Here is a 19,316-nt window from a genome sequence, read left to right as displayed (position 1 = left end):
AAGCTAGGCCAAAAGCCTAAGCTTGGGGGAGTACGTTTTCTCACCGACTTTACATTCATGCTTATGATTTCGCTTTGTTAGCCGGTGTTTACACTTTGCCACTGTATTATCCATGCTAGTTTCTTTTCATTTTCTTGTTTTCTTGTTTTGTGTCCTTTTGAGAAAACCCAAAAAGATTTTTATTTCTTCTTTTGCTTGTTGGGAGCTTTCACGTGTAAATAGGTTTCCTTTCCTTTGTGTCAAGGTAGAAGATATTGGTTACAATGCTTAGTGGTTCTTACATGCTTACCTGTTTAGCTTTCAAAGAGCCATATTATTTTGTCTTATCCTTTGTGTTTGCCTGCAGATTCAGCTTAGTCCAATGCGCTTATTATCGTTTTCATCGTTCGGTCGTGCAAATGAAAGGCAACAATGATGGCATATGAAGAAGTGAATGAGACTGAAAAGCTGGTATGAACTCTATCTATTTTGTTTTTGTAAATATGACTAGCTTGTCGACCCAGATTTAGCTTTGTTGTGAGAGAACCATGTTTGCAATGACAACTTAGAGATCATAGTTTCTGATGCCATGCTTATTTAGCTGAGAGCTTATAATGGTTTGTCTTGGATGCCAACATAGATTTTGAGATGACTGTGATGTAGTATGATAGGATGGTATTCTCCTTTGAATGTTTCAAGTGGCTTGACTTGGCGCATGTTCATGCATGTAGTTGAAACAAAATCAACATAGCCTCTATGATGTTCGTATTCATGGTGATTTATATCATGTTCATGCTTGCATTCAATGTTAGTCAAACTCATTGCATCTTGATGACTGTTGTCGCTCTCTAGTTGGTCGCTTCCCAGTCTTTTGCTAAGCCTTCACTTGTACTAAGCGAGAATACTGCTTGTGCATCCACCTCCATGAACCCAAAAGTTTTTCCATGATAGTCCACCATACCTACCTATTTGCGGTATCTACTTGCCGTTCCAAGTAAATTTGCATGTGCCATTCTCTAAACCTTCAAGAAATAAATCTGTTTTGCTTGCCCGAACCGCTCATGTGGTGACAGAGGGCTATTGGTACCTTCCATGCTAGGAGTGTTATCCTCGACATGTGTTTATTCACAGTCATTCACGAGAAAGGGGCCGGTATTTGGGATGCCCAGTTCCATGCTTAAATCGAAAACATAACTGTAAAACAAGACTCCCCCCGGATTGATGTTAGTATGGACGGTACCCGAGGATTCGGCTAGCCGTGGAGTGTGATAGATTGGTGGTGGGGGAGTTAAAACTTTACTTTTCTGTTTGGGAACCGCCTATAGCATGAGTAGCATGGAAGATATTGAGAACTCTTGGTCATTGCGTTGACAATGAAAGCATGCCACCCAAAATTATTATCTTTGTTTTCAAAAGCTTGAGCTGTGGCACCTCTGCAAATCAATGCTTCCCTCTGCGAAGGGCCTGTCTATTTATTTTCCTGTCGAGTCATCCTCCTCTTTTATGAGCACCAATTAGGGAGCACCTCTGTCATTTTTATGCTTTGCTTTTGATTGATATTGAGTATGACTATGACTGGATCTTCGTTGCTATGAATTACAATGTTTAGTCAGCCCTTGATCTTTGAAAGTGCTCTGCATTTATGTTTTGCGGTCTCAGAAAGAGCTAGCGAGATACCACCTATTCATATTGCTTCATGCTTGTTTTGATTGAAGTGTTGGTATTTGAAACTCATTATTATTTGCTCGTTAGCTGATTATGCCATTGATATTAGTTTACCATGAGACCTTTGTGTCATTTGCTTATGTGGTTAACTTGTGATCTTGCTGAAATCCTGGTTATGAGTTAGACATAGTTGCAACAACAAGATCAAACAGAGTTTGTCAAAGTTTTTCTTTCTCTCTCAGTTTGTCAACTGAGTTGCTTGAGGACAAGCAAGGCTTTAAGCTTGGGGGAGTTGATACGTCTCCAACGTATCTACTTTTCCAAACTCTTTTGCCCTTGTTTTGGGTTATAATTTGCATGATTTGAATGGAACTAACCTGGACTGACGCTGTTTTCAGCAGAATTGCCTTGGTGTTATTTTTGTGCAGAAATCAAAGTTCTCCAAACGACCTGAAAATTTACGGGGAGCAGTTTTGGAAAATATCAAAAATATCTACCCCAAGTTCCACCTCAGGGGGTGGGCCAGTGGGCCTCAAGCCCCTGCTACGCCACCACCCCCCTGGTGGCGGTGTGCAGGCTTGTGGGGCCCACAGGCACCTGCCGCCCCCAACACCAACTCTACAAGTTGTCTTTCGTCCCAGAAAAAATAAAAAGAGAAGTTTTCGTCGCGTTTTCGATACGGAGGCGCCGCCACCTCCTGTTCTTCATCTGGAGGGCAGATCTGGAGTCCGTCTTGGGCTCCGGAGAGGGGAAATCGTCGTCATCGTCATCATCAACCTTCTTTCCTCTCCAATTCCATGAAGCTCTTCGTCGTTCGTGAGTAATCTATTCGTAGGCTCGTTGGGCGGTGATGAGTAGGATGAGATCTATCATGTAATCGAGTTAGTTTTGATGGGGATTGATCCCTAGTATCCATTATGTTCTCAGATTTGATGTTGCTACTACTTTCCCATGCTTAATGCTTGTCACTAGGGCCCGAGTGCCATTATTTCAGATCTGAAATTATTATGTTGTCACCAATATATGTGTGTTTTAGATCCGATCTTGCAAGTTGTAGTTACCTACTATGTGTTATGATCCGGCAACCCCGGAGTGACAATAACCGGAACCACTCCCGGTGATGACCATAGTTTGAGGCGTTCATGCGTTCACCAAGTGCTAATGTGTTGGTCCGGTTCTTTATTAAAAGGAGAACCTTAATATCCCGTAGTTTCCTTTTGGACCCCGCTGCCACAGGAGGGATGGACAATAGATGTCATGCAAGATCTTTTCCCTAAGCACGTATGACGACACACGGAATGCATGCCTACATCACATTGACGAACGGGAGCTAGCCACTTATCTCTCCGGGTTATAGCTGTTGCATGATGAATATCATCCAAACAAATCACCGACCCATTGCCTACGAGTTTGTTCTACTGTTGCTACTGCTGTTACTTGTCTTGCTCTGGTGCTATTACTGTTGCTACTGTTGTTACTTGTCTTGCTCTGCTGCTATTACTGTTGCTACTGCTGTTACTTGTCTTGCTCTGCTGCTATTACTGTTGCTACTGCTGTTACTTGTCTTGCTCTGCTGCTACTACTGTTGCTATTACTGTTGCTATTACTGTCGCTTGCTATTGTTGCTACTTGCTACTGCTGTCACTACCGCTTTTCCTTGCCACTGCTATTGCTCGTTACACTGCTGCTACCTGCTACACTGTTGATTCGCCAGACCGTTGACGGGAACTGACAACTTCCGTCAACGCGGCAACGGAAGCGCCATTGATACAATTGTTAGGAATAGTCTGCCGTCAACAGATCGTTTCTGACACCGTTGTTATCATACTACTTTGATGTTACTACTCTGCTTGCAGATACTAATCTTTCAGGTGTGGTTGAATCCAGAAAATTCAGCTGCTAATACTCGAGAGTATTCTCTAACCTCCTTCAGACGATCTACAAATTGGGTCGAATACTCTATCCTCGGAAACTGCTGCGAACCCACGCGCTGGTGGGCCATCAACAACATTCTTCTAGTTTCATTGCGGGGGAGTGCTAGCAGCATTCTTCTAGTACCGTTGCAGGAGAAGATTTGTTGTCATAAGCATTCGTCTAGCTAACACCAGAGATTGCGCGATCAAACGACGGTAGCATTATGAGGTGATCTCTCACTAAAATTTCAAGAGGAAATTGTGTTCTCCCCGACTGTGCACCGTTGCTACAGTTCGTCGTTTCGAGACACCACGTGATGATCGGGTGTGATAGACTCAATGTTCACATACAACGGGTGCAAAATAGTTGCACACGCGGAACACTCGGGTTAAGCTTGACGAGCCTAGCATGTGCAGACATGGCCTCGGAACGCATGAGACCGAAAGGTCGAGCATGGATCGTATAGTTGATATGATTAGCATAGAGATGCTTACCACTGAAACTATTCTCAACTCACGTGATGATCGGACTTGAGTTAGTGAATTTGGATCGTGTACCACTCAAATGACTAGAGAGATGTACTTTTTGAGTGGGAGTTTAGCAAGTAATTTGATTAGTTAAACTCTAATTATCTTGAACATAGTCTAAGTCCACTTTGAAATATTTGTGTTATAGATCAATGGCTCACGTGACAGTCACCCTGAATTTTAATACGTTCCTAGAGAAAGCTAAGTTAAAAGATGATGGAAGCAACTTTGTAGACTGGGCTCGTAATCTTAAGTTGCTCCTGCAGGGTGGAAAGAAGGATTATGTCCTTAATGCTGCGCTAGGAGATGAACCACCCGCTACGGCTGACCAAGATGTTAATAACGCTTGGTTAACACGTAAGGAGGACTACTCAGTAGTTCAATGTGTAGTCTTGTATGGCTTAGAGCCGGGACTTCAACGTCGCTTTGAGCGTCATGGAGCATTTGAGATGTTCCAGGAGTTGAAGTTTATATTTCAGAAGAATGCTGCCCGGATCGAGAGGTATGAGACCTCCGATAATTCTATGTTTGCAAGATGGAGGAGAATTCGTCTGTCAGTGAACATATGCTCAAGATGTCTGGGTACTCAACCCGTCTAGCTGAGCTGGGGATTGAACTCCCGCAAGAGGCTATGACTGACAGAATTCTTCAATCACTGCCACCAAGCTACAAGAGCTTTGTGTTGAACAATAACATGCAAGGGATGAACAAGTCACCCGACGTGTTATTCATGATGCTGAAAGTCGCACAGTCAGAACTCCGTAAAGAGCATCAAGTGTTGATGGTGAATAAGACCACTAGTTTCAAGAGAAACGGCAAAGGCAAGAAGGGTAACTCCAAGAAGAGCGACAAACCTGTTGCCAATCCGACAAAGAAACCCAAGGCTGGACCTAAGCCTGAAACAGAGTGTTATTATTGCAAGGCACTGGGTCACTGAAAGCGCAACTGCCCCAAATATTTGGTTGATAAGAAGGCGGTCAAGGAAAAATCAGGTATATTCGACATACATGTTATTGATGTGTACTTAACCAGCTCTCGTAGTAGTGCGTGGGTATTCGATACCGGTTTTGTTGCTCGTATTTGCAACTCGAAACAGGAACTGCGGAATAAGCGAAGGGTGGCGAAGGATGAAGTGACGATGTGCAAGGAAAATGGTTCCAAGGTTGATGCAATCGTCGTCGGCACAGTTTCCCTTCAGTTACCATCAGGATTAGTTATGAACTTAAATAATTGTTATTTAGTGCCTGCGTTAAGCATGAACATTATATTGTTCTCTAAAACTCACTAATAATTTTCTTCTTCTTTGAAGGTTTTTCTCATATGAGTTATCAAGAGAGAATAATCACTATGTGTTGCATCATTTTCTCCTTATCATTTCCCACTGGGTTTAAAGAAGTTTTTAACAACATATCTATACATTTCTTCTCATATTATTTCCCACGGGGTTTTAGGGAAGAATCTCAAGAGATGAATGATGAATATGTAAGAAGCTTTCAATAATGGATTATTCAAGATGACGTTGTATAAGGGGGAGTGTTACGAACCGACAAATATGGACAGTCATTAACAAACCATCATTAGTTTGTCATTAGTCAGTTATTAGTGTCCAAGCGTCGTACGGACAAATTCGACCGTACAGACGCCTCTTTGATGCGTCCCGAATCCTTGTATACATATGTGATTCTGAGATGAATGAAAGAAAGAGATCATTGTTCAGTCATTTACATTCTTATACAATCAGCACCTTCCCATCTCCTCTCCGTCCGCCACTTGGCAACACTGTGGCTAACCCTAATGCGTGTCCATTATTATGTTTACGTAAAATTACAGAGGCGCCTTTGACGGGCAGCTCAAGGACGCCACGCACTCGACAGCTCAGCTACTCGTAGTTACACGGCCACGTCGCACAAACTCCACGTCGGCATGTCGCACTATTACGCAAATAGCAGAGTCCTTTATTGCAAAAACACGCGACATCTTCCCCTTCCCCGTCTCCAATCTCGCCCTCGTGACTTCCGTCTCGCGTGCCCTCCCCTCCCCTCCCCGACCCCGCCGTGCGCGACCGGAGCTCACCGCCCGCCCCACCTGAACCCCAGCCCTAGACCAGCGGCGCTGGTGCTTCTGGTACGAGCGTTCGATCGGCTACCCACCGGCGGGCCATGGCGAGGTGGCGGCCGGCGATGCTGCTGGTAGCGGCGCTGGCGCTGGCGGCGGCCGCAGGGTGGCGGGCGGAGGCGCTGTCGGTTACCGTGACGGACACCGAGTGCATCCACGAGTTCGTGCCCTACGAGGGCGACTCCGTCACGGGGAATTTCGTCGTCGTCGACCACGACATCTTCTGGAGCTCCGACCACCCCGGCATCGACCTCACGGTACGGTACCCCGGCCGATCCCCCCACCTCCTATCGCCTACCTTCTACTCGCGCTTGTAATCTAGCTACGACGGTCTGGATTTAGCTGGGTTTATGGGTTATTTTAGTTGGGATCTGGGGGGTTGATTTGGGGATCAAGTGGAATTTGGGCCTCCTCGTGGGATCTGCGGCTTGTGGTGCGAAATACCTTTGGCGATTTGGTGATTTCAAGCGATGTCGATCAAATTCTGTTGTGCTCTGGCTCAAAGTCCGGATCTTTGGTGGATTGCCGTGCTCTTTTGTCATACATTTGCCACAGCAAGCTACCGATCCTTCAGGCTGGATGTATTGCGTGTGGATACATTTACCCCACAAGATGCTAATTTACGTCTGGGTAGTCTATTTTATGATTTGGTTATTTGTCCACTGGATAAAACATTGTATTAATCCTTTCACACTTGTATTTCTGCATTCATAATCCTTGGTGTATAGGAGTCAATGAACGTACGGTACCTTCCCAACAGCGATAGGTTTTCCTTTACTTGAATCACTGTTAAAGGATCAGTTCTCTGCGGAAGTTGTTTGGTCTTCGGTGCTGTTCGGCGTCAGTCGAGACGCTGTGCTTTGTTTCAGCTTAGGATAGGCTCTTTTGGGTTGTAGCTCGCTGGGCGGTGTTGTTTATCTTTGGGTTTGTCGGTTGTGGTGTCCGTGCTATACTCGTTGTTCGCATCGAGTGATAGATTTCTTGTACTGTAATTCTGCCTTCTATAAAGCTATGGTACGCCTAGGCGTACTTTCTATAAAAATATATTTAGAGTTATTATATACATGCTTGATAATTGATGTGTTTGTTTATCTACGTGTAAAATGATTGTCTTCTCTGGTTCCTTTGTATTTGGATGCTTTGTTATCTGGTGTATAAGGGACAATAAGACTGACATCTGGATTTAGTTGACAATTTGATTCAGTCGACCTGTTTTGTTAGAGTTTGCTTTCAACAAATGTGGACTTAAGTTGAGAATTCAGGCCCAACTGGTCATCAAAATACTGAAATATTTTCCTACGGTGATTCAGTTTACCAAAGCAACACAACAGTTGAACTCGGAAAAGAATCACATCAGTGGAGAAGGCTCTAAAGGAGTTGCTTCCTGTCACGCTGGGATGTTGCATAAACAGCTAACGTGGGAGAACCTGTTCCCAAAGTTTAAATGGTTAAATGCCCTGTTCTGTAGTAGAGGGCACAAATCACTTCTTACCCATTTTTGTCTAAAATCTAAGATATACTTGGTTGAGGGTTATGCTAAATGAATTGGTCTTGCACTATTGCTAGTTAGGGTAGCTGGGTAGCCATTTTGTAGATGAGTCATGAGGTAAATTAAACACCAAATTGTTTTTGCTTCACTTCAATACTAGCATCAGTAAACAATTGACTTCACTCCAGCTATATTAGATGGTTTAGTTCACGTGCTGAGAAAAATGGTGGTTTATTTTATGCCAGTGCATATATTATTTGTTTCACCTTATGACCAACAATGCTGTTTGCTACTGGTAAATATTGGAGTCCATCCTACTTTGTGTATTACTAATGTGATTTTCTTACTTCGGCTGGGATGTGTCATTTTGGTTTTCCATGTGAAGAATTATTTATTTCTTAATAAAGTTGACCTATTTCATAGACTTATCCACTCCTCTTTTGTTCATTTAATTTGTTAATATCCTTACTATAGCAAAGCTAATTTTGCATTGGTTGCACCTGTTATGTTCACTTGTGAAATATTGAATTGTAAGCTTGCATTTTATGTGAGCATTTAAGTATGTTACTATGTTCACTTAACAATCCATCAAGAACCTTCTCAAAAAAACAATCCGTCAAGAACTACTTCTGATAGTCTATAATGCATTTTCATCAAGAACCTTCTCAAAAAAACAATCCGTCAAGAACTACTTCTGATAGTCTATAATGCATTTTCCATCAATGTAGGTAACTTCACCAGGTGGCAACACTGTATATACAATGAAGGGAAAGTCTGGTGACAAATTTGAGTTCAAAGCTCCAAGGGGCGGAATGTATAAGTTTTGCTTCCATAATCCATATGGGGCACCTGAAACCGTTTCTTTCTACATTCATGTTGGGCACATACCCAATGAGCACAATCTGGCGAAAGATGGTCAGTGTACTGACTGTCCCTTGAGATTTTCAGCATCTTTCTATTCTTTAAAATTACTACTCCCTCCATCTCATAATGCAAGCCGTTTTTTAACACTAGTGTAGTGTCAAAAAACGTCTTACATTATGGGATGGAGGGAGTATCTTTTGCGTGTATTGAGCAATAATCAATTTGATTGCTTTATGTGATCTCAGGTTTACTAGTTCATCAAAATATCTGTTCTCAACTTCCCATTCCTTTATGTTTAACACTTATTTGTTTCTGTTCCAGAGCACTTGGACCCTATCAATGTGAAAATTGCAGAGCTGAAGGAAGCACTGGAATCTGTCACTGCCGAGCAGAAGTACCTAAAAGCACGTGACGCTCGTCACCGACACAGTAAGCTTCATGAACTTTCTTCTGTAGATGTTATCTAGTGAATTTGGCCTTCTTGTATGGTCCTGTTAACCACATATAGAGTGCATAAATTTCCTGTGATTTTACTCTGATCCACCCAATCCCCTTGTTTTACGGAGCATGTTATGGTACTAGACTTCTTAAGTGAAGTATGATACTAGACTTTTTAAGTGTATGATACTAGACTTAACCACTGTTAGGAAAGCAACTTATGTTTATTGAAGGCCCAAGGGGCATATTATATTACACAAGACTTGAGGTGCAAGGAAAGTAAACATAGACTAATAAGGACTCCTAAACTAATACTAATAGACTAATAAGGACTCCTAGACTAATACTAATACTTCCTAACACCCCCCCCTCAAATGCAAAGCGTATGCAATAGCATTGCATTTGAAGAAGTGTAATACTAAAAAACAATGATAATCCAAATCCGCGTCTTGAGAGTGTCGTCGTAGCATGAAGAGTCTTCAAAACTTGTCGAGTCGCCGAAGGAGAGAACGAAGAAATGGCACATCAGAGGTAGACACCGCATCACTTGAAGATAGAAGAAAAGTATCAAGAGAAGATGGGTTGTCAAAAGAAGATGGCACATCAAGAGAATAAAGCATTGTGCAGAAAATCATAGTCCACGACAACCGTCGGCGAAAGAAGCTCGGCGGATAAGGCACGATGGACGTAGATCGACAATGCAGAAGAAGTCCACACAATCCTATAGAAAACAACAAGGGCAAGTAGGCCACAAAAGTTGCATAGAAAGGATCAGGACCAGAGAAAAGGCCGACGGACAAAGGTATGGTGGACTCGCATGACGTGATAACACAAAACATCGACGGATTTGGTGGACGCAGCGGAAAAATATAGAAAGCTAGTAGCATAGACTAAACTCAAGACTAGATGCAATAGCAGCGTAAAAAAAATCAGAGACCAAAACAGAGTAGCAGCAGGCCAAGCGATGATAAACGGCCATGGGAAGCACGAGATGCAGCACACAAGCTAGCAAAGAAGAGTGGCAAAGCAGTATCATGCAAGCGGAAGTAGACAGAGGAGCACGCAGATGGACGTGCAGGAGAAGAGTAGCACGGGGGATCATGTCATGTACGTGGCTTGTAGAACAGCAACCTAGCAGCAGCAGTGGGAAAGCCAGCTGCAGGCGCGTGTGCAGCAGCAGAACAAAGCAGGCTAGCAGGAACGCAGCAACAGGGTCCTCCTCGACGAGGCCGAGCGCGAGTACGGCTTCAGGCACCAGGGCGCCATCGCCATCCCCTGCCGCGTCGACCGGCATGCAGGGCCAGCAGCTCGTCGACCTGGACTGCAACGCCACCACCCGATCTGGAGGAGAAGCAGAGCCGATCCGAAGTGGAGCAACGAAGATCCGGCGGCCGGAGTGGAGGACGGCGGCGGCGGCAGACTGGCGAGGGCGGCGCGACGACGGCCGTGAACGGCAGTGACGACCAGGGAAGAGATCGGCGCGACGACGGCTGGGACTGCAGCGAGTATATCAGCGCGACGACGGCAGGTGCTTCGTGGTATGTGCCCACACAGCTTGGGAACGACGGGAGAAGACGAGATCGACCCAGAACAGATCGATCGAGAGGAAGAAAAAAAAAGTTGGATCGTAAGGACGAGTTGCAGCGTCCGGAGACCTAAACCTAGGTTCTAATACCATGTTAGGAAAGCAACTTATGTTTATTGAAGGCCCAAGGGGCATATATATATTACACAAGACTTGAGGTGCAAGGAAAGTAAACATAGACTAATAAGGACTCCTAGACTAATACTAATAGACTAATAAGGACTCCTAGACTAATACTAATAGACTAATAAGGACTCCTAGACTAATACTAATACTTCCTAACAACCACAAGAGGCATGATGTCGGCTTGATAGCAACCATGCCTCAGGGGCAGGGATAAACTAATGAAGGAGACTTATTTGTATAGAGGCAGTAGACTCCTAAAGATGGAGACAATTCCTAAAGCTAGCAACTAGTCAGAAAACACCAGAACTAGTGTAGGAAATGCATTAGGACAGTTGGAACACTTATTTGTCCACGGTTTCTTGATTGTGGATGTGGTGACTAAGTTCATTTGGAGTTTAAGCTTCCTTTTCTGCAGTTATGCTCCGTTGTAGAATTGGCATCCTTTTACCCACACCATAGTGGCGTGTTGTTCAGTGGTGACAACCACATGATCTTGAATAAGGGACAATATTCAACCTTATTTTATTTAACCTGCCTATGTCAGTTCAAAAAGTTCTTTCTTTAGTCTGAAAAACTCTGAAGTGTCAAATTAGTTATTGATATTTAACTCATCCAAGCTGTCAAGGACATTGCCTGCTATTTTCACTTTTTTTTTTCTTTTCTTGTATGATTTTGTGATGACGATCTTCATGACCAACTGAATCCAGCAAACGAGAGCACCAGAAGGCGTGTCATGTTCTACACAATGGCGGAGTACGCGGCTTTCATGGCTGCCAGTGCGTTGCAAGTCGTTTACATCCGCCGCCTGTTCAGTAAAAACGTGGGGTACAACAGGGTCTAGGGCACCGTCTACTTGGCATGGCAGCAGCAGATGGCTCCAACAGGGAATATTTTCTGTCATATTGTAGCATTTCACCCCCTCTCTTTGGTGCTAGTCTAAAAAAACACTCCTCTTTTTAATTTATCACCTTGTACCTTTAGCATCAACTATTATGAAATGTGAAGCTTACTTGTGGAACATAGATACATAATTAATCCTCAGAGTCTTCATATCGAAAAGAAGAAAAAAAGAGGTGTCAAGAGTACTGATGATGTGTCACCAAGTTTGTAATCCTCGTACAAAGTTCTTGTTCTCTCTTGTTCCACTATACCCCAGCTTGATCAAGTAGAAGAGAATGTCGATGATTGGTTGATCTATGTGAGCCTCCTGGTTGTAATTTTGTGTTCAGAATGCCAAAAGGCTTCAAAATATCATGGATAGTAGGGGTGCAAATTTTTGGAGGCCGGGCTCCATGGAGCTCTTTTTGTCAAAATCTTCAAAAATGATATTTCCGAGCTTCGAAAAAATTCAAAAAAAATAATCCCGTGAGAACTTATACATATTCTTGACTGATCTGAAAATTTTCGTTCAAAAATACTCTGATTTGCATGCTGTGTAAAACAGACAAAATGTAGGCCCAACAACAAAAACAAATTGGCCCATTTTTATTTACGTATTTGTCTTTTTTGTGTAGACCACATATGAATTCATATTGGTCTGGAACTGTTAAACATGTATTTGTATATGTACAAAAAAAAATGATTTTTTTTTTGCGCTGTATAAATATGTTTTTTTTAAAACGAGCTCACTGGAGCCCGGCCTCCATTGGTCATTAGCGGGATAGTAGTGGGTATACACCAATGGTTGGACCCATGGAAGTCCACACACACACTCCGATACGTACATGGTAGATCAGAGTTGCAGTGAAAGAAAAGGAAGAAATCTGCTACCACTAAATCATAACACCAAATAGACCAAGCTTAATTCTTGAAGAAATATGCGTACATCTCTCGCAAATTAAACAGCAAAAACGTGCGGAAACGACAAAGGTGCATCAGGCAGATTTACAGCAGCTGTGGGTTCTATATACATGAATTGAGCAATTACTTCACTATCTTCAGTATCACAAAAGAAGATTCATCGTCCCTGGATATGGTTCAGACATGTGATTTCTGTAAACCCACATGCCTTTGCATGATCATAACGCTTTTACTTCCTTCATCACACCCTTGGCCATTGTGGGCTGACTACCTGCAGAGTTGAAACAATGAGGATGCAATTTCATTTGACTAGTTTCCGCAGATTCGAAGGCGCTGCTACGAACCTCTAATGTGCTGAAAACTAGCTGCATCCGACTTGCGACCACTGATGGCTCCTCTGAACTGCCTGTCACAGCCATCTGTTCCAACTGCAATGTCTTCACTGGCAGCCTGCATGTCCGGTTTGAATGCGGTCAGGATCATTAGACAAAAAGGGAAGAAAATGCTTACAGAAAACTTTCTTACCATGCCATGCCCTTGGTGTAATAAGCGTTTGCTATCAGCGCACAAAATCCTTTCCACTGATGCAAGACGTCGGCTGACACCGGTGGGGTAGTGGACCACCTGATGACCGTTGGCTGCGGTGTGCACAGGATTGTAATGAACACTATACTAAGCCACAGGATGCACTCCTTTACCTACAGTACATGAAAAAACCATCGTTGAGACAAATGGAATGAGAACACCGAAGATCTTGTGAAGGGTGCTTACAATGATGAACATGTCCTCTGTTGGGCTACAGCCTAAATGGTATACCTTATATCAAGCTTCATATTTTCCCAAATATGATTTGTTGGACTGCATCTACCGACAATCGTTAACATATTTAGAAGAAAGTAAAGATATGGTGATGGAATATATCAAAGCAAAACTCGTCGGTTTGAGTGTAAGACTCTGAATACTACAGAGCAGAGCATAGTTTAGATCAAAGATATTTGGACATAAATGGTACAAGTTGTTAACTGAAGTGGTCTAATTCATGTTTGAGAATGTGCTAACCTCAAAAGAACTGACTTTGAAGCTCAAGCTTGTTCCTCCTCCATAGGATCGTAGGCCTTCAATTTTGACGCCAGAATCTTTGATATCCAGAAGTTCCTTCCTAAGCCCCTCTTCTGTACAGCCTAGGGCATATGCCTGCACTCCAGCACTAACAAACCCCTGGTAACATTAAAAGACAGACTTTATGATTATTATGGACAGAAATTATGTCAAGCACATCAAATAATGAAGAATCTCAACAAGAACCAGTACTTTTATGTTATCTCCTCCTCCTCGATCAATGACATTCTTATACTGCTTGAATAGGCTGGTCGCTATATTGCGCGATGAGCGGAAGTCCTCATCCGATGAAGCATTAACATGAAACCGATGCTGCACACAACACAATGGTTCAATATAAACAAAAGGTGATTGAGAATTCAACACATCACACATGGGAGGTCAGTGGATAAGCATACCGTACCAGCCAGTGCCTTGCAGTTCTCTCATTTAAGCTTCTCTGAAGATAATGGCTGACTCTGGTAAAGTTGACTCTGAAGCTAGAAACAATGTGTGGCTTCTGTACATGATGGCCTTCAACGGAACTACAAACTGCGTTGCCACCCAATAAATTGCTACACGAACCAGCGGCGTTTTTGGGGAACGGTTTCAGCTCTTGGTAAGCACCGGGCCTGACGAACAGAACGGGTCCGTGTAGCGCCGGCATGACTGGTCGCTCATCAAGCTGCGGCAAGGTGCTCGCACATTTCTCCGGCAACTGGACAGGATTTCAGAAGCCGCCGGCAACTTAAGTCTACAATAGAGAATGATTTGATCAGCCACAGATAAGGAAAATTGCAACAGAAAACTGCCGGTGCTGTACTACTCACAAAGATCCTCTCTACTTCTTGCAACACATACTGAATTTAAAGTTTAAAATTTACAAGCTACTAGAGCACTCTACATACTACGACATCCTTTTATTTTGAGATTCCCATGCTGTTGATTACTTTAGTGCGCCATACGAGGATATGCATAACCAAGATGGACAGCAAGCATCAAGTTGTACAAATCAGTAGCTCGTGAATGGCCCACGCACAAATTCGGCTATTTCTCGACCGCAGACAGCCCAGCCTAGTGAAAATCTTGGAAATGACACGGAACTGGAGATTCTTCCAGACCAGAAATCCAAACCCCAAACAGCCAAATACTGCGCGTACCGGATCGGACAGATGCAGATAAATCAATCCGTTCAACCGGAACCAGATCAAAAGACAGGGAAGCAAAGGTGTTGGGGAAGAAGAATCAGTACCACCGGAGGAGGCGGGGAGCTGCCGGAAGAAGCCGAACGAGAGAATCCGCAGCCAGGAAGACGGCGAAGGGGATTGTGCGGTGAGGAGGTGAAAATAGAAACACCGTCGAGGGTTTACTGGTTAAAAGAAGCGGCGACGGAAATGTTGTGGGGAAGGGAGGGGAAATTCAGGGGCCACAATAAAAAATGACTGGCGAGGCCGGCGGCGACGTGGACCCCGCAGGGAGCAGCCCATCGCTCTCGGATGAATCTGTTTTGAAACTTCATATGTTTTCAGTCGTGGCCCGTTGGTGGCCCAGGAGATTAAAAAAAAAGCTCCCTCTGTATCTTTTCCCTTCAGAAAAAAAGATGAGCACACGTCTAAAGTTGAGCACGACACGGACAATCCAGGACCATATTGCCGGTACTAGCGTCGACGTAACATGCAGCGCTTTGGTGATGAAATAGTAAATCAGAGGCCAAGGCAAGCATAAATATTTTTTGTTTTGTTTTTGGAAGAGGAACAATTCAAGGCAGCCGGACGGTGGACCATAGGCTGCAAAAAAAAAAAAACCCGGCGAAACTCCTTGGCGCCTCCTGGTGCAGCGTGCAAATGAGTGTTGGCCAAAACCTTTGATATGATGCACGAAGCCATCACAAGCAAGTCGAATGCACGAGAGTTCAAACAGAAAAGAAAAAACTAGTTGAAATTCAGGAGCTTGTAAAAGTAACGATTGAGAAATTGTTGGCGTAGACAAGAAGACATGAGAAAACTAATGCCAAATATATAGCAATTGAAAGGCAGCTCGCAACAATGCCTCCAACAAAAAAACAAATCTTGCAGGGTGATTGTTAATTTTAAACTTCGTGAGTTGCAAGACTCCTCTTGCGGCCACCAACGAGCAGCAAGGAGATCCGTAATAAGGGCTTTCAGAAACAGTAGGAGCTAGGCAAAGAGCTTGCACTTTGGTTCGGTGTTTTCCTGTTGAGCACATGTTATAGAGGTAATAATAAAAGTGTTATTATTCTATTTCCGTATTCATGATTAAATTCACATTCCTATGCTAGAATGACAATGGTACTTTAATATGAGATTCAGATGCAAAATTAGTTGCATGTGTAGAAAGAAACGCTAAACAGTTCCCTGGTCATGCCTCTGGACTAGATCATGTATTGTTGATAGTTATGTTTCCCTAACTATTGGCATTTCTAAAGTAACAAGGGTTCATGCAATAATAAGAACACATTGTTAGACTAGCAGTAGTGTGGATAGACCCAACTTACGAAATACTATAAGATCATGTCGTCAATCTATCATCGGTATTTTCAAATAGAGTGTTAACGTTTACTTGCATTCTTAGACCATGCTAATATCGTAGACCTTGATACTAGAGATGGTTACTTTGGGGTTGCCAAATGTTACTCCATAAGTAGGTAATTATAAAGGCGACTTTCGGGTACGCCAGAAGAATATGTCCTAGTGCTTGATGTGTCAAGACTAGGATTTGCCCCTCCAGCGATGGAGAGATATACTCTGGACTCACTCGGTATTACACCACCTAGCATTGCGTGACCAGTTACAGTGATTAAGATGTTATTCATGGGAATATTGTAATAAAAAAATGAGAAAAGAGTACAAGCCAATAACGAGAATAACTAGGCATAGTAATCGAGGTGTTGATCAGGGGGATACTATTAAAAGTCTCGCCTTGTGTTTTGTAGTGTACCATGAGGCAAAGGAAATTGTTTGCGATAACAAAAGATTCACTCGATAATGATCTTGATCGACCGGGAGTTGTTCCACACATGTTCGCGTACTCTCAAACCTATAGGGTCACACGCCTAATGACTAGTGGTATGTAGAAGCACTACGAGAGAGAATGAGAGAGAAGGGTTTCGAGAGTGTTTCAGATGACCTCGAAAGTGCTTGAGGAGGTCCCGAAGTGTCCCAATGGAATTGCAAAGGTTCCCGAAAGGTGGAGGAATCTTCTGAAATGGTCTAAGAAGACTTTGAAATCTTTTAGAATGTTCTAGAACGTGCCTAGTGCCCACCACTTCCTTAGGGGACAAGGTGCCACAAAGGGACGAAGTTGGATCCCCCTTGGAGACTTGGGGGGGGGGGGTGTTGGGGAACGTCGCATGGGAAACAAAAAATTTCCTACGCGCACGAAGACCTATCATGGTGATGTCCATCTACGAGAGGGGATGAGTGATCTACGTACCTTTGTAGATCGAACAGCAGAAGCGTTAGAGAACGCGGTTGATGTAGTGGAACGTCCTCACGTCCCTCGATCCGCCCCGCGAACAATCCCGCGATCAGTCCCACGATCTAGTACCGAACGGACGGCACCTCCGCGTTCAGCACACGTACAGCTCGACGATAATCTCGGCCTTCTTGATCCAGCAAGAGAGACGGAGAGGTAGAAGAGTTCTCCGGCAGCGTGACGGCGCTCCGGAGGTTGGTGATGATCTCGTCTCAGCAGGGCTCCGCCCGAGCTCCGCAGAAACGCGATCTAGAGGAAAAACTATGGAGGTATGTGGTCGGGCAGCCGTGAGAAAGTCGTCTCAAATCTGCCCTAAAAGCCCCATATATATAGGAGGAGGGAGGGGGACCTTGCCTTGGAGTCCAAGGGACTCCCAAGGGGTCGGCCGAGCCAAGGGGGGGAGGACTCCCCCCCCCCAAACCGAGTTGGACTTGGTTTGGTGGGAGGAGTCCCCCTCCCTTCCCACTTCTTCCCTCCTTTTTTTTTCTTTTCCTTTGATTTTCTTTCTCTTGGCGCATAGGCCCCTTTGGGGCTGTCCCACCAGCCCACTAAGGGCTGGTGTGTCTCCCCAAAGCCTATGGGCTTCCCCGGGGTGGGTTGCCCCCCCCCGGTGAACTCCCGGAACCCATTCGTCATTCCCGGTACATTCCCGGTAACTCCGAAAACCTTCCGGTAATCAAATGAGGTCATCCTATATATCAATCTTCGTTTCCGGACCATTCCGGAAACCCTCGTGACGTCCGTGATCTCATCCGGGACTCCGAACAACATTCGGTAACCAACCATATAACTCAAATACGCATAAAACAACGTCGAACCTTAAGTGTGCAGACCCTGCGGGTTCGAGAACTATGTAGACATGACCCGAGAGACTCCTCGGCCAATATCCAATAGCGGGACCTGGATGCCCATATCGGATCCTACATATTCTACGAAGATCTTATCGTTTGAACCTCAGTGCCAAGGATTCGTATAATCCCGTATGTCATTCCCTTTGTCCTTCGGTATGTTACTTGCCCGAGATTCGATCGTCAGTATCCGTATACCTATTTCAATCTCGTTAACCGGTAAGTCTCTTTACTCGTTCCGTAATACAAGATCCCGCAACTTGCACTAAGTTACATTGCTTGCAAGGCTTGTGTGTGATGTTGTATTACCGAGTGGGCCCCGAGATACCTCTCCGTCATACGGAGTGACAAATCCCAGTCTTGATCCATACTAACCCAACTAACACCTTCGGAGATACCTGTAGAGCATCTTTATAGTCACCCAGTTACGTTGCGACGTTTGATACACACAAAGCATTCCTCCGGTGTCAGTGAGTTATATGATCTCATGGTCATAGGAATAAATACTTGACACGCAGAAAACAGTAGCAACAAAATGACACGATCAACATGCTACGTCTATTAGTTTGGGTCTAGTCCATCACGTGATTCTCCCAATGACGTGATCCAGTTATCAAGCAACAACACCTTGTTCATAATCAGAAGACACTGACTATCATCGATCAACTGGCTAGCCAACTAGAGGCATGCTAGGGACGGTGTTTTGTCTATGTATCCACACATGTAAATGAGTCTTCATTCAATACAATTATAGCACGGATAATAAACTATTATCTTGATACAGGAATTATAATAATAACTTTACATTTATTATTGCCTCTAGGGCATAATTCCAACAGTCTCCCACTTGCACTAGAGTCAATAATTTAGCCCTCACATCACCATGTGAATTACATTGTAATAAATCTAACACCCATACAGTTCTGGTGTCGATCATGTTTTGGCCGTGGAAGAGGTTTAGTCAGCGGGTGTGCTACATTCAGATCCGTGTGCACTTTGCATATATTTACGTCCTCCTCCTCGACGTAGTCGCGGATGAGATTGAAGCATCGTTTGATGTGTCTGGTCTTCTTGTGAAACCTTGGTTCCTTTGCTAAGGCAATGGCACCAGTGTTGTCACAGAACAAGGTTATTGGATCCAGTGCAGTTGGCACCACTCCAAGATCCGTTATGAACTGCTTCATCCAGACACCCTCCTTAGCCGCCTCCGAGGCAGCCATGTACTCAGCTTCACATGTAGAATCTGCTACGACGCTTTGCTTGGAACTGCACCAGCTTACTGCACCCCCATTAAGAATAAATACGTATCCGGTTTGCGACTTAGAGTCGTCCGGATCTGTGTCAAAGCTTGCATCGACGTAACCTTTTACGGC

At 44.1% G+C, this 19,316-nt stretch overlaps 2 protein-coding genes across 2 annotated transcripts; one reads left to right on the top strand and one right to left on the bottom strand.

The window, feature by feature from the left end:
* The first annotated feature begins 6,052 nt into the window (after positions 1–6,052).
* On the top strand, positions 6,053–11,787 carry LOC123452188 (transmembrane emp24 domain-containing protein p24beta3-like). Its single transcript, XM_045128793.1, has 4 exons — positions 6,053–6,457; positions 8,418–8,604; positions 8,875–8,982; positions 11,410–11,787. The coding sequence occupies exons 1-4, from the start codon at positions 6,245–6,247 to the stop codon at positions 11,541–11,543; spliced, it is 642 nt and encodes a 213-aa protein (XP_044984728.1). The 5' UTR covers positions 6,053–6,244; the 3' UTR covers positions 11,544–11,787.
* A 695-nt stretch (positions 11,788–12,482) lies between these two features.
* On the bottom strand, positions 12,483–14,999 carry LOC123452187. Its single transcript, XM_045128792.1, has 7 exons — positions 14,853–14,999; positions 14,025–14,354; positions 13,814–13,933; positions 13,562–13,720; positions 13,028–13,200; positions 12,847–12,952; positions 12,483–12,773 (listed from the first exon to the last, which is right to left on the bottom strand). Exons 2-7 carry the CDS (start codon positions 14,265–14,267, stop codon positions 12,744–12,746), a joined length of 831 nt encoding a protein of 276 aa, XP_044984727.1. The 5' UTR covers positions 14,268–14,354; positions 14,853–14,999; the 3' UTR covers positions 12,483–12,743.
* Positions 15,000–19,316: the final 4,317 nt, after the last annotated feature.

The sequence above is a fragment of the Hordeum vulgare genome, chromosome 5H, assembly GCF_904849725.1.
Source record: "Hordeum vulgare subsp. vulgare chromosome 5H, MorexV3_pseudomolecules_assembly, whole genome shotgun sequence".
Classification (NCBI taxonomy): Eukaryota; Viridiplantae; Streptophyta; class Magnoliopsida; order Poales; family Poaceae; genus Hordeum; species Hordeum vulgare.
This window is presented reverse-complemented; position numbering and strand designations above follow the sequence as displayed.